Raw genomic sequence first — 15,903 nt, 5'->3', positions numbered from 1 at the left:
AATTTGTGAGCACTTGTTTTGCCAAAGGGATGACTATACACTTTTGGCATTTAGCTTGAGCCATGGCTCTGGCACCAGTTGTCTGTTTCTATGAGGCCCTTTTGGAGGATGCTTGTGTCGGCTGGAGAGTCGATTATGGCGCCAGTTTGCAGTCATCTGAACTTGGTCAGCCTGATCCTTCCGTGTTGGCCTGTACCTCCGAGAAATATATACCGAACAAGAGGTCCCAGGACTGAGCCTTGTGGGACACCACTTGTAACTGGTTTGGAGTCTGACATGGCTCCAGCAATTCCTAACCATGTGGGTTCTGTCCTTGAGCAGTTTGCAATCCATCTAGTGACATAGGGGTTTATATTTAAGCTGGTGAGCTTATCTATAATGCCAGTGGGGTATTGTATCGAAGGCTTTTGCGAGGTCCAGGTAGGATGTGTGGACCACCTTCCCCTCGTCAATGGCCTTGGTGACTGTTTCAAAGAAATCAACCAGGTTTAGAGGCAGGATCTGCCCTTAACAAAGCCAAACTGGGTAGGATCCAGTGTCTGTAGGTCCCCAATATCTTTATTTATAGGGTCCATGATGATCCTTTCCATAGCGTTGCAGACCAAGCTAGTCAGGCTTATGGGGCGATAGTTTCCAGGATCCGTTGAGGCACCACCTTTGTGGAAGGGACCACTGTTGCTGTCGCCACTCTTTGGGTACATATCCTGTAGTAAGGCTGAGATTGAACAGTAGTTTTATGTTTGGGTTTAGCTCTTCTTGGAGTTCATGTAGGGCGCAGCCGGGACACCGTCTGGTCCCATTGATGCTGTGTTTTTGCTTTGGAGAGGCGGCTCTTACCTGAGCATCTGAGATGTCAGGGGCAGCACTCTGCTGGGATAGATATTTGCCCTTTTGGTGGGGAGGAAGTTTGCTGAACCTGTCAGCTAGGATGTTGGCAATGTCTGTGGGTTCAGTGTATTTTTGTCATTTTGGACTAATTCTGAGCATATCTGGGAATTACCACCCAGGTTCCTAACATAACTAAAGAAAGCCTTGTGATTATCCTTAGTGTCCTGTGCAATTTTTCTCTCGAAGCTGGCCTTAGACAATTTTATGAGTGCCCGTAGTTTTTGCTAATACTGATCAGAGATGCCTTCCCTTTTGGGATTTTGCTCTATCATTTAGTAGCTTCCTCGTTCTATTGTATAGTTTGTTTATGGCTGGGGTCCACCAGACAGGGCGTCTGCCTTTGGAGGATTGGGTCTTGGTTTTATTTGGGATTGCATGATCCATGCATTCCTGAAGGTGTTCATAGAATCGTTTATAAAGGATTCTGCGGTCTGGGCATTATTTTCCACAGGCCGGGGCTTTGAAGGATTCCACCTCAGTTTTGAGGAGTGTGAAATTTGCTTTAGAAGTTTTTCACTGTGGTTTTCTGGGCAGGGGTGGGGTCGGGATGTGAATATCCAGTGAGATTAGTTTATGGTCTGATCTTACCAGTGAGGATACACTTCTGGTCTGGAGCATAGAGCCCCCATGTTGGTGATGATCAGGTCCAGTATGTTTTCCCCTCTTGTGGGAGTGGTAACAAGTTGTTCCATAGCATTTGAGTTTATAAATTCTAGGAACCTTTGGGCTAGGTGTTGGAGCTAGAGTAATGCTCCCAGTCTATGTTTGGGTAGTTGAAGTCGCCCAATATAATGGTGTTTGGAGAGACCTTCATATTTTCCAGTGTTCTCAGGAAGGCCGAGTGGGGTTCCTGGGTTTGGGAGGAGTGGTCTGTAGCAGGCTATAAACTGGAAGGCAGTTTACCCACTGTTAGTTGCACATGGATAGTCTCTGATGCTTCGTGCTGTGCCACCAACCTGGAGGTGTGGGTATCTTTGATGAATATTGATACTCCCCTCCTTTTGTGGTTCGGTCCAAGTTTTGGGGCGAAAAGCATGGTATGAGGTATAACCTGGTAGTGCTGGGGTGCTCTGGAGCCTTGAACCAGGTTTCTGTTACTGCACAGATATCGATGTTCTCCATGCTAGGAGAGTTTGAGTCGTGCATCTTGAGGTTTAGACTTCTGGCGTTGAGTAGCATTACTCTTAGTTTCTTATCCTTGTGATACCTATGGAGGTGGGTTTGTCTTTTGAGCCTTGCCTAAAAGGCACTATGGGGTAACAGAGCCTTTGCCAATATCCAGCCCAGGGGTGACAGGTGCAAGCCGTCCCTAGCGAAGCATCGTGGCTTGTCGAGCATGCCATCTCAGGCAGACAGGCATTGGATCCCCTTTGAATGACACCAATACTTAAGCCAATTGTTGAAATTGATCATCTTGTCTTCATATTGTGGCATCATTCTTGGTGAGGTAAGATGCTACTCAAGGTCAGGGTCATACCGGCCTGGGCTACATGCTCAGAGAGCTCCTCTATGTCTCTTTTCATGTAGTCAGGGAGGTGCGTCTCAGGTCATTCACACCAGCATGGACAATGACTGAGTCATATTTGTGCCTTGGAGTGACCTGAGTGCTTGTGTTATGTGGCGGATCCTGGCGCCCGACAGGCAGCTCACCGTGACCTTCTCCTTGTTCAGCCTGGTGGCGGGGCGTCAGTGTGCCTGACAATAGAGTCACCTATTACAAGTGTATCAGGTGTTGTTTGTAGCCTTAAGGGCTGTGACTGTTTGGCACACTGGCTTTGTGAGCTATGTGTTGCATGTTTTGTTTTGGGGTAGCGGTTGCTTGGGTGGTGTCTGCTTTGGAGGTCTCTGCTGCTGTAGGCAGATTTTATTTAGAGCCTCCGAGTATGTTTTTGTGTGTTTATGTGTTTGGTTTTGCTGTCGTGGTAGGTCTATGTGAGACTGGAATTGTAGTGAGTGTGGTTTCCTTCTCCTCCTGACTGGTTATGCCAGTACTGAGTTGAGAGAGCTTAGCCTCCAGTTTGGCTATATGGTTGCATCTCTCACATGTTGGAATTTGTTGGGAGGAGGAGAGGGTTAATCTGTGTACATGAGGCAGTTGTAACATTGCCTCAAGATTCCCAGATTCACCAGCTGGACCAGAGGAGATTCGACAACTGACGCTTTGGACATGCTAGAATAGTATTTAAGAATTCCTTTATAATTGAAAGGCCAATAGGAACTTGGTACTCAAGAAGAGTTTGTGAGGAATTGTAGTGCTAATTTTTAGTGCTGACTTATATAATTGCTTTAGTGAGCAAGAGGCAGGTAACTTAATTCAATGTGTTACAGGTAACTTAAATGCAAAATGACACATATTAATAAAGTGCAGAAACATCGCCAATGTACCTGGCTGTCACTCATGCAGTTGATTCATAAGATGGGAGGAGGGAGAATGAGGTTTGCTTCTGTACATCTGGGGTGGTGCGTCTTTGATAAATAACCCTTTTATGAACAGAAATAACTGTTCCAACCCTTCCACAGAATCTGTAATAATGATAGTCCCAGTACTCCATAATCAGTAAAATAGTAGAGATGTCCTCAAACCAGATTTCTGTGACAATGCAAACTGAAATATCTTCCAAAAATAGGAATGTTTCAGAATTACCCAAATTGTTGTTTAGAGTTCTATCATTCACAACAAGTGCCATCCTCATCTCATTGTATTTGCACTTATTTTCGGGTCTATATCATAACAGCGAACGCTAAAAACAGCGAACGCTGTTATGTCAAACTCAAATGTTCGAAATCTGAAAACAGCAAAGGAACAGATCAACAAATTTTTTTCCCACAGAATAAATTTGCCGATCCAAATAAAAAAGAGTATACAGTCAAAATTAACTGGGGGGCTTCGCGCCCCCACAGCCACCCACACCCCTCCAACTTAAATATACCAACTCCAAGATCACGCCACAGTGGAGAAAACAGCAAAGCCTGGAGTACAGCCCAGCAAATTTTTTCCCTGGGAAAAAATTTGCTAATCCATTCCTTTGCTGCTTTCAGCTTTTGGACTTTGAAGTTCGATATATCAGCACTTGCTATTTTTAGCGTTCGCTGATGTGATATCATTTTCAAGTATCTGTCTTCAGAATTTGAATGTTAGCTGAAAAGAGCCATTTGGGTGACAAATGTCTCTTTCAGGGATTCAGACACTAACATTCAGAGGATCAGACACTAAATTATCATTCTGGGACAGTATTTTCTGAAAGATGCTTCATATCCAGGTGCATCTCACATAGAGTGGGAGTACTTAAGATTGTTGAACCTTAGATAAGGAATGACCACCATGTATGTTTCACTATGAGCTTGCAGTCTTTGTAGTTTAATTGTCACATGCCATACCTTAGACCCAAGCATGCAGGGCATAGTTTTTTTCCTTGCAAATCCTGTGTCATAAGAAAAACAACAGCAGTGCTGGAAGGGAGGGATGCTTTGTGAACTTCAAGGGTTTATACTTCTCCTGGATATTTGTAATTTCCTAACAGCTATCAGTTAAATCCAGTGCACATTTTCAAGAATGCTCTGCAATGTATTTCAGATCAACATATCTTATTGCAGATTTGATTAAAATATATAACAAAAATAAAATAAAAAGTATTGTAAAATGCTTAGTCAGACAGTCTGAATAAAGGAGTCAATTTTTATAACTTTTCCACTTTGTAATAAATAGACGTGAAAAAGATAAATAATAGAACACTTGTTTGTACTTTACGACAGGAAGTTTCAAGAGTCATGTAGACAGATGTGAGAAGGTCATCAAGCTTAGTATAGCACAGCAATATGTCTTCGGTTATGGACACTATATTACTTGTAACAATGGCAACATTAGTGAACACAGTAAGCACGTGGAATTACAATTATAGAAATGGTAAGAGAGGGACGGTGAATGAGGATGGAGTGGAGGTTCAGCTAAAAGTACTTCAGTCTAACAAACGTATACACTGAATTTTCTCCTGCACATGTCAGTGAATTACACTGAAGTTTCTTATTTATTCCAACAAAAACTTTAACTGAGGTTGTACACATGAGAATTAAATGTAGAATATGAAGAAAAATCTAAGGTTAAAAATTGAGTTGCTGGCAAGATCCAGTACTTACAAGTCTGCTCTTACACTGACACTTCAGCCTTTTGTCAATATGTGTGACATTAGATATGGCTTAAATAAAAAAACTAAGCACTAAGCATGCGTACTACAATTTAAATAAAGACAAATATAAAGCATTTGGATGGATAAAGCACATAGAGAATTAAATAAAATGAATCAGTTATGCTTCATAAAGACAGATGGAGGGGTATGGTAGAGACATATCAGTAAGATTACAGTAAAGAAATAGAAATAATGTTCCTGAATGCTGATGACTATAAAGGGATAGCATTGCTTGATATTCATAGAAGTTATACAGAGAGTGACAATATACTCACAAATCTTTTACTTTAGATTTACATAATTTATGAAGTGTTCAATGTGTTGGTAGTACCACCTCCAAGAATAGGAATCCTATTTAGTATACCTAAGTGACATAAAGACAGGGTGCCCCCCCCCTTTAGGTCAATTGTGTCAACCCAAGGATTTGCAATGCAGTGTATTTTTATTTATATAGATATCACCTTGAACCTTATTGTACAAAATTTAGATTTGAATATTATTCATTCTTGGGAATTCCTAGATAAGATCAGGTTATCTAATACCCGTATGGATGGGAAATGTTATTTTATGTACTTTAAATGTAAAATCTTTGTTCATGTGCATACCTCAGGAATTAGAATTTGTAAGGTCTTATTTAACACATTATATGAACATGTCTAATATGAAAATAAATATGGTGTACATGCTGACAGAATTACTATTACTATTGGAAAATAATTATTTTGTATTTCCTTCAATGTATTACAGGCAAATCAGAGGTATTGCAAAAGGTACTACAGCAAGCAGTTCTGGCATTGCAAGCCTAGTTATGGGGTGGTGAGACGTCAAGAATTCAGTGACTATCAGTCATTTTGAAAAGGTAATATTTTTAATAGGTTTGTTGCTGATCCTTTTTTTAGTTGTAGTTACTAACAATGAGTTGAACATGTTTGTTTACACAATAAACAATAGTGTCTCTGTTTTTTTAATTTTCTAATGGTAAAAATGGTAATGTGGTGATTTCTTTAGATGTGCAAATATGTACAGACTTAGAAGGAAACTTTTTTTTAGATAACACTTACATAAAGTTTACTTTCTTTAACAATTACTTCCATTTCAATACTAATCAAACCTTTAAGAAAAAGAATACACCTAGGGTCATATAAGAGCTTTGTGACTGACTACTAAAAGAATATACCCATAGGTCATATGAGAAGATGTATGTGACTGATTACTACAATAATACTTCCAGAAGTATGATAAGAAGTTTGTGATTGACTGAAGAAATTAGACACTGCCATCTGTGCTAGCATGTCTGGCTGAAGTTTTTGTATATAATTTCAGATTCACCTGTGTATTATATGTCAGCATGACTAGTTATGATATTGTAAATGAGTTCTTACATATTCATTTATAATTTGTTTGTACAGAAGGTTTTGAAGACTTGAACAGTGTTCCTTTGCATTTCTAACTGCACATATTTGTGAAGAAGATTCTAAATGCAGACTGTCTCAGAATCAGCTGATCTGCAGATGATGCCATTGGAATGTTGACAGTTGCTATGTGTTACTGTCAGTGGCTGAAAGACAGGAAAGAACTTTAGTAAACAGCTGTTGGTTGATTTTCAAAATATGAAATGAAAATTAGAACTGAAGCAGTTGTAACAGTTATGCTAGTCTATGAAAGAGCCTGCTGAAGCCAGTTAACACCTAGTTATAGCCAGTTGCAGTTGTCAGCTGTTTACAGTTGTACTGTGCAGTGGGTACCTAAAAAGGACTCGCCAAGAACTGTAAGCCTGCCTTTGCTCTGTTTTAAAATTTAGTTATAATAAGTTAGTTATTTAGTTATAATAATTAATAACAATAATAATTAATTATTTAGTTTAGATCATGGACAGTGTTATTTAGTCAAATAGGAAAATTATAACTAATCAGTTAGAATTTTTCTAAATGTTAGATTTCTATCCTTCAGTATTGATTTCATTTTCCTGGTTATTGAGTTCTGTTTGTTTATTGGAAGTTACTGTTTTATATTTTTAATCATTTTGTTCATTATTAAATATTTTTATTAATTACATTGTGGCTAGTCAATCAGTGTTTTCTTTAGTGATTTGAGAGTGCTTATATATACTTTGATAACTTCCCAGGCCACTCCAAAAGCCTATCTGCTTTAGGGCATTTGCTATCATTTGTTTTAATATCTATTTCATAATTGGACACCCCTTTAAAAGGGCATGCAGGCTCTCTGATTGGTGGCAGCATGTTACCGTATTATTTTGGGGAAGGGGCACAGCTAGGAATCTGTGTCAGGCTTTCCCAGAAGTGTTTGGGTGTGTGAGATTTAATTTATTTAAGTGTGGGTGTATCAGAGGTCTTAAACTGGAACACATTGCTCTGAAGTGTGTAATAAGGATTTACATTAAGGGTGTACAGATGTATACAGCCCAGTCCCAAGCTATAGAGCATGTTCTTGATGTGCTCTTAGGGGAAATTGTGAAATTTTACTCCTGTTTAAGTGATGGTCTCCTGTTGGAGTCAGTATTGAGGATTGAAGCTCCTTAGTTACTGACCCAGGATAGTGAGGAATGTCATATTATTGTTGTCAGTCCTGTGGGATATTATCCGGATGTCACACTGACTACTAGTGATGTTTTTATGGAGGAATTAGAACTTACAACTAAGTTATTTCTAGACAGAAGTTAAGGTAAGGATTTGTAGAAAGCAACTGGAGGTAACATTATAAAGAAAAAGAAAATAATTATTTTGAGCTATTTTAGATGCAGGAATCCTTGCTGTATTATCAAAAAAGAACAAGAGTGTTTCCTTTGAACATGATGGTTGATAATTCCATAATAGAAATATATTACAAAAAATAGGAAATTGTTTTACATATTCTAGTAGATTTGATAGGAACTGAAGTTTTATTTATTTTTAGAAAAGTAACCAACCCCGAGTATATTCTGGAGACAAACAAAAAGAAGCTACAACTAGCTAGGTTGATGTAACATATTACACTACTGAATTGTATGTGTCATCTCTCATATTATGTATTATTAACTCTGTTTCATTATGTAAAACTTTGCTCAATTGTAAATTCACATTTTTATTGTTTGTTTTCCTATACTTTATACTTGTTCATCTTTCTATACTTTGTAATTGTGCTGGAGCTTTTCTCTGCAAGTCTCCACTGAAAATGGGCTTTTCTGCTCAGCTGGACCAACCTGCTTAACAGATGTCAAAAGTCCCATTTTCAGTTGCAAACAAAACAGGGGGATCCTGCAAATGTGGACAGTATGGGTGTTGTAAATTTATACAGGAAGGTCTTCACTTAATGCTACAATGCTTGTCAAGAATAATAACATCTAAAATATTTTACAATTGTTTGTCCAAAGGAGTATTGTATGTAGCAGTATGTTCTAGCTGCAAGCAATTGTTATGGTGGAATGACTAAAAGAATGTTAACTCAGAGCATTACAGGTCATATATCTGCAAAGAAATCCACAAATATTAACAATTCTTTATATAAGCATTCTTACACTTGTGCAGCAGACAATAAATGTTATTGTTTTGCAGTAGAGCATGAGCTGAAAGTTTTTTGAGAAGGTGATTAAATAATAGGATGGAGATGAGGGAGGCTAGGTGGCAAAAGCTGTTGCAGGCTAATAACTATCCAGGTTTGAATTCAATTATTAGTATAAAATGGATTTTTAATGAATAACCTGTAATAAAAGGAAGATAATAACAGAGATATTTTAATATTGTTTCAAATGTCTTTATTACATAGTATAATGATTTTGTCTTGTAGTGTATCTTTGGCATGTATTTGTTCAGACACATGCAACAAATGGAACTCCCACAGGGATGCCTTACTAAAAGTATACAAGACCTAAACAACATGTCCTATGCAGACTGTCTCAAAGCCCTGTCACTATATGTGGCATCTTAAAAACTACTAAGAGGTGACCTACGTCTGGCATCTACCAGCCCTTTACTGATGGATTTACTGCACATTAACAAGACAAATTACATCAGAAATACTTGGTTTAGGAGTCTAAACCTCTTCTGCAACATCCACAGAATGGTTTGGAAGGACAGGTGTATCTCTCAAAGGATACATCTGCTGTGGAACTTACTCCTCACCTGCATACAAAGTTCATCCCTGTCCATTTTAAGAACAACTTAGATCTATGCATGGGAAAAAGAAAATTTACCCCAGGACTTCCCCCTGTACTACTAATGGGCAGAGGCAGCTCCTAAATGCTTTATCCCATGCATAGATCCCCTCAAAGTATCTATGATATGATACCAGTTATTCTCATTGGGGGAATATATAATTATCGACCATGGATTTGGTATGACCAGTCTATTACCAAGTGGGATAGGTTATTTCAAACACAAAAATGGAAACTGGCTAGGCTTAATATGGTCCAAAATGGCAACTCGCCTAGTACTTACCTATGAACCTATGAACTTATGTGATTTAGTCATATGATGTATAGAAACTTTAAAATGAGTTTCTTTATTGTGATGCTCTTGATGAATATGCTAAACACTTGTTAATAAACTTGTTTCACTAAGTTTTCTACCATTCAACAAATGTTCTTTTGTTTTTAGTGCTTTATTTTCCACTGCTACAAGGAAGAAGATTTTTTTCTTTTTTAATAATCACTAAAATTGATTTTCTATAATTATCTCTTCCTCATAATATTGTTACACATCTGACATTTACAATATAGTGTGCTTTTACCAAAATGTCCTAAAGGGCTAGTTTATTTTTATTGTTTAACTGCAAAGTTGATTCTGAAAGTACAAATTACTTATTTCTAATGATACTTTGAAAGAAAGATGTTTGAAATGTTTGCTATATACTTTTTCATGTTTGATTAGATCTTTATGATCATGAACTCTATGTGTTTCCTCAGTTTTTGATTAATTTTTCCTTTCTCCTAATACAATATTAGAAAATTATACATTTATGACATCTGAAGCACTGCTTGGCCTGCATTTGTTCCAAATACAATGTTGTGAACTGTACTGATCATTTATGTTCTAGTGTAATTTAAAATTAATTTATTCTGCTGCTAGTGGCAGAAATGGTAAAATCTAACCACTTGTTCAGGTGAATACTAATTATGACTTCCAGGTTTTTTTATCATACGCGGAAATACTTTGCACTTTTAAACAAAACTGGGTGAACTATTGGGAACACTACACTTACCTGTGAGCTCCTTCAGTTTCTACTGGGCACCAAGAATAGATCTCACAAGTTGATATGGTGTTGTTGGGATTAGAAACACATTTTCCAGTGTTCTCCCCTGTAAAATAAACAAAAACAGATTAACAGATGAAGACTGCTTGTTGCAGAGTAGTATGATTATATTATAGGACTGTCATGTTACTGAGTCACAGTTTGGTGACACATGTCACTGAATATGACCAGGTCAATGTATTGTACTCTAAATTCAACACATCAGAGGAATACCATTTTCTCCTGATATGGACACCTTAGTGTTAATTATATTACATAGTGGGATCAGAAGATTTCTCACCTCTGTGTGGATGTGGAGGTCATTGTCTCATCAGAGAAAATAGACCAAGTGCTGTTTCTACAATCTGTGTTATATGGAAAAACTATTTATGAATTTAGACTTGATCAAGTGGTCATAAATCATCACCTATTAAATAAGAAACTTTCAGATTTAAAGTTGGTTACTTAGTGTAAGCAGTAGTCATTTTTTTACAAGAGATATCTATGAGAGTTTATTTCCCCACAAGACTTTTTCACTTCTGAAAGCCACCTGCCCCCTCATATTGGTCCTGAGACCATTCATTTTCCCACTGCAGCAGAAACTTCAGTGACCGCTGGTAAGAGTGACAGATGACCAGAGAGGCTGTCATTTGGAAGTTTTTTATATATATATATATATATATATATATATATATATATATATATATATATATATATATATATATATATATAATATATATAGATATAGATATATATATATAAATAAACAAATAACTGTGCAGTTCCAACACGGCATAAAACATGAAAGCAAAAAGCTACATCATGTAAAATGTCCAACCAATTTTTAATTAATATCCATAAAAGCAAGTAAAAGCAAGTAGAAGGATTAGCCCTTTTGGAGAAGATAAAGTGTCCTTCTTCAGATCCATGAACTTCCTTATCATGCCATTTATTATATATTTTAAAATCAGCCAATCATACCTTAGTTTTTGAGGCAATGCCCTCTCAAAACCAATCTCACTGGCATATCTGCAAAAACACATCAAACATTCACTTCCAGTTTTGGACCTAGAAACAAGTGCTACCATGGGTCGAGAGGAGGTGAGATTTAGCATTCTGGAATAATTTTGATAGTAAGTTATATATCTATAAATATATATATATATATATATATATATATATATATATATATGCACACACACACACACACACACACACACACACACACATATATATATATATATATATATATATATATATATATATATATATATATATATATACACACACACTTGCTAACCTAATCCTTGGAGTTCCTGGTATAGTTTGATATATATATATATATATATATATATATATATATATATATATATATATATGACCCACAATACCACACTAGTGTTGCACACATATATCTATGCATGAGTCAGATTGCAGATGCTTATGATACACAGCTTGGTGAGTATGCATACATTGGCTCTTTTGCTGTATGCTGAAATAGTTGTCTCTACTGTGTATCAGCTATGCAGTAGATCATGCTGCCTCCCTACCCTCAAATCTGGTGAGCTATGGCTCACCACTTACTTTTAAAACCCCTGTCACTTTTTCACTGTCTAGTTCAATAGTTTGATAACTCACCCCATGTCATTTGGATTATAGTCAGGCCTTCTTCTCACTGTACCATGAAACTGGGTTTTGGGAGGTTTGACAGTCAGTGGCCAAGCTAATGAAAGAAAAAATGGGGGTGCACTTCTCCCTGTTGGATAGTCAGTTTGTCAGCAGGGGAGATTGTTTGGGACAGTCATTAAAAGCACTCATTGTCCCATGCTGGACATGCCAAAGACTGAGTGTTTGTGGTTAAGATAAGTGCGGGTTTGGATATGTAATACCAAGCCTTTCAAATCTACAGAAAGTTTCAGTATTAGGAGTTGGAGTGTGTGTGTGTGTGTGTGTGTGTGTGTATGTGTGTGTGTGTTTGTGGGATAGAGTGAAATTAACAACTAGGGACGGTGATAGTTTTAATAGTGTGCATGTGTGATGGTGTATGTGATATGTGTCTGAGTGTTTTGTATAGTGCTAGTGTTATGGCAAAGATTTTTCCTAGGGTAAGGTGCCCATCATCACTAAAGTGTTCTGGTCTTAAATCTAACCCTGTCCCTAACCTCAACCCTATACCAATCTTTCACTTACAGTAAGCTGCTCATCCTTGCTAATGCATACTAACCCTAAGCTTAACTCTAACTGTGCTCTTAACCCTAACTCTACACTTATGTTAGGAAAAACCCTTTCAATAACACTACCACCATTCAGACATCATCTCTGAAGTTAGTGGTAAGGTTTTGGTTAACTGATAGCAGAAAAAAACTATCTATTTTCATCTTGCAGTCAATTGTATTTTGATCTGTTGATGTTTTTGATGTGCCAACATCCAGGTCCAGGTAAATATCAATACTCTTGAAGAAATAAAATATCGGTTAAGAAAAAAATAGCAGTTTCTACATTGCATAAGAAAATGTGCTAAATAGGTGGGATAAGCACTATTTTTCAGTTGACAAATATTGTCTTTCTAAGGGATACAAACACGACATGTTACAGTGTTTAGGAGAGAAAAAGGCTTGGTATAACAGGAGGTGGTATAGTCTTGTGAAGAAAACTTTAAAAAGTAAGATAAGGGCCCACATGAATATAGTTTTGTCAGACTAAATCTTATATAAGTACAACATTTTCTTTGCATAGGCCTAGATATGCAGCCCTATTAAATCAGGTCTATATTTCACACTTTAAATACAGTTTCAATAGAAAGAAAAGTTTCAGTGAAATAACCTCCAGGCCAATGCATTGATAAGAAAGAGATGTGCTAACAGACTGTGTGGAACATTTGGTATTAAAATAGACATTGTTTAGATGGTACAAGATAGGCATGTAGAATTTGTAGGAAATTTACAGGGTTTTAGTATTATGAGATATACTTTCAAGACAGAAGTCAGTTCAGGTACTTAGAAGGCTGAGTGCAGACATCAGTTCAAATGTCCAGCAGTTCAAATATTCAGAGGTCAGTTTAGAAGTCCAGGAACTGCAGAAAACAATGCAGTTTGTCTTAATTATGCCATTATGGAGGAAAGGAGCAAATTATGAGTTCAGAGTTGCAAAGGACAATACAATTCATTTATCAGAGCTATAGAAGTCCAAATATTCAGTCTAGTCTAGTTTATCAGCACTATTTGAGACAGTGTCAGTATAAGACTTGTTTGCATCTTGTTGAATAACTACATCTATCTCGACTGTATGCTGCCAACTTATAATAAGGCACATTTATCAGACTCACAGAGAGTAAAAACTTTTATTCTGAAAGGTATAAGAAGATCTGGTACATAAAGGAGAAGCTGAGATATTTATCACTTGCCCAGTACAGTTCAAGGTAATTAAAAATAAAAATATTTATTTCAGTTCTTACAATGACACACCAACATGGCCAGGGGGACAATATTGATGATTAAAATGGGTCCTAACCTCAATAGCAACCATGTAGATCTATAGTTGTTCATGAGCAGAAAAAAATAAATTCAATTTAACAAGCAGCAGTGTTTCCTAAAGAGATTACTTCAGTCAAAATGTACAGTAAAGTATTGAAAATCTTCAGAATCGCCAACAAAAATACAGCACTGCAAGGTACCAGTGTAAATGACATTATCCAGTTAGCAACATACAGAAAACATTACAATCTCCAAAAAAAGATGGCAGACCTTTAGATTTTCAGTGTGATGTGAAAGAGCTAAGGAAATCCTTACAAGAGAGAGTTTGAGGAAGTTTTGAGATGACTGGCCACCAGCTCAATGCCCTTTCAATTTTCCTTATGTGAGTATTCATGTTTATTACAGTACATTTTCTAGCTAATTCAGATGGTAAATCTCAGGAAAGTTTAAATACTTCTACAGTAAGTGCATCATAAATGTAAATTTTATAGCTATGTCAGATAGTAAATGTAAAAATAGTTTAAAGACTTCTACAGTAACAACATCAGCAAATGTGTAGTTTAAAGTTAAAAAATGAGTAAAGAAGTCTAATGAAATGTGTTCCAGAAATGTAATTTAAATAGCAATTCAAAAATGTCAAATATCTGCATACATAAAAAGGTCAAACAGCAGAAGAAAGCTATAATGAGTAAGGTTACGGAAATACTTTCTTGCAATCTCCAGTATAAATCAGTCCTTATAGAAACAACAGTATTTTCAGATTCTAATATTAGTATGGTTTCAGATCTATATGACATGCAAATTGTAACAAATTATACTTTACAGTCTTCAAAAATTAGTGTAAATGCTAAAGCACATGTAATTCAAAATGCAGAGTTAAGTTGCAATACTGCAAATGCAGATCAGCCTGATGTAAACAAAGACAGTGTATGTGACATGCAGATTTCAGGACAGAGCACAGAGCAGATGTTTTCATTGCCTCAGGCTAACATTATTTTATGTGCAAATGTTCAAAATGCAATAAATTCTAGTTTGTTGTTTTCAGAAAGCAGTGCAAATATTGCACAGAAGGGAGACCAGAGTTCAGAAATTAATCAAAGAGACTGACATCAAACCTACAGAAACAGATCAGTCTGATAAAGTAAACTCCAACGTAAATGATGCACAAACATCAAGGCAAAATAAAGAAGAAATGCATACCATAGCTCAAATCAATATTGTTACTAGTGCTACAGAAAAGTATTTTTAGAATATCTAGAAAGGATGTGGCAGTCCAGCAGAAAACCAGCAAACCAGTTGATTTATCTGAAATCGTTTAAAGTAGAAAGGGATGACAGACCATATATTTAATTATTTACAGGAAAAAATTGGAATAATGTACTGACTGATACAGATGCATCAGGTTCAGCTACAAACAAACCTCTACCAGATGATACAAGTACAGTTATAACATTATCAAGATTTAAGGGGTCAAAGGTTACAACAATAATCAGTCCTTAATGTGACAGTACCATACTACATAGGAGCATATTGTTAGGTTGTTTTAGATTCCATTAACAATATTTTATGCAGAGATAAAATTATACAGAATGTACAGTAGTACAAACAGAAGACACTTGTAAGAAACTGTGTGCAGTAAATTGTGCAGATGTTACTCAGGATTTTAAAATTCAGTTGCTATAGGAATATGCAGATTTTTGGACTAAAGACAAAATAAATGCTGGTTGAGTTGCCGCAGCTGAAGTGTAGGCAGAAAAGTTATCATATTTTTAGAAACAGTACTTCATTTTCAGAGAAGCAATACAAGCCATTAAATGCACTACAGATATGAAGGAAAAAGGGTAGTTTAGTAAAATAATTAAGCCCATTCAATTCATCTTTATAGCCACCTTTATAGTTTTAATATAGTAAGTAGCTACACCATTCTGGCAGCATATGTTGTATACGGTATACCAGACGTCATGACAGTCAGGTTAAAGCAGTGGAACAAATGGTTGGCAATTTACAAACCTGGCTTTATTAATGTTCTGTTTCAGCAGACACTGAATTATGGTAAAACAGTACTGCAGTATATAAATACTATCTTAATACGGACAGAAAAAAATTAACATTTGCAGAAATAAAATTATGTT

The 15,903-nt window shown here is 36.5% G+C and overlaps 1 protein-coding gene across 2 annotated transcripts in view; it reads right to left on the bottom strand.

Moving 5' to 3' along the window:
- LOC122799534 (P2X purinoceptor 2-like) overlaps positions 1-15,903 on the bottom strand; it is a 409,405-nt gene that overhangs the window by 274,919 nt on the left and 118,583 nt on the right. For both annotated transcript variants that reach the window (XM_044068664.1, XM_044068663.1), the window contains exon 5: positions 10,269-10,365. In XM_044068664.1, the coding sequence (XP_043924599.1) occupies positions 10,269-10,365 (97 nt within the window). The remainder of the gene's footprint in view (positions 1-10,268; positions 10,366-15,903) is intronic.

This window comes from Protopterus annectens, chromosome 4.part0 (assembly GCF_019279795.1).
Source record: "Protopterus annectens isolate FY-2018-M chromosome 4.part0, PAN1.0, whole genome shotgun sequence".
Lineage (NCBI taxonomy): Eukaryota > Metazoa > Chordata > Ceratodontiformes > Protopteridae > Protopterus > Protopterus annectens.
This window is presented reverse-complemented; position numbering and strand designations above follow the sequence as displayed.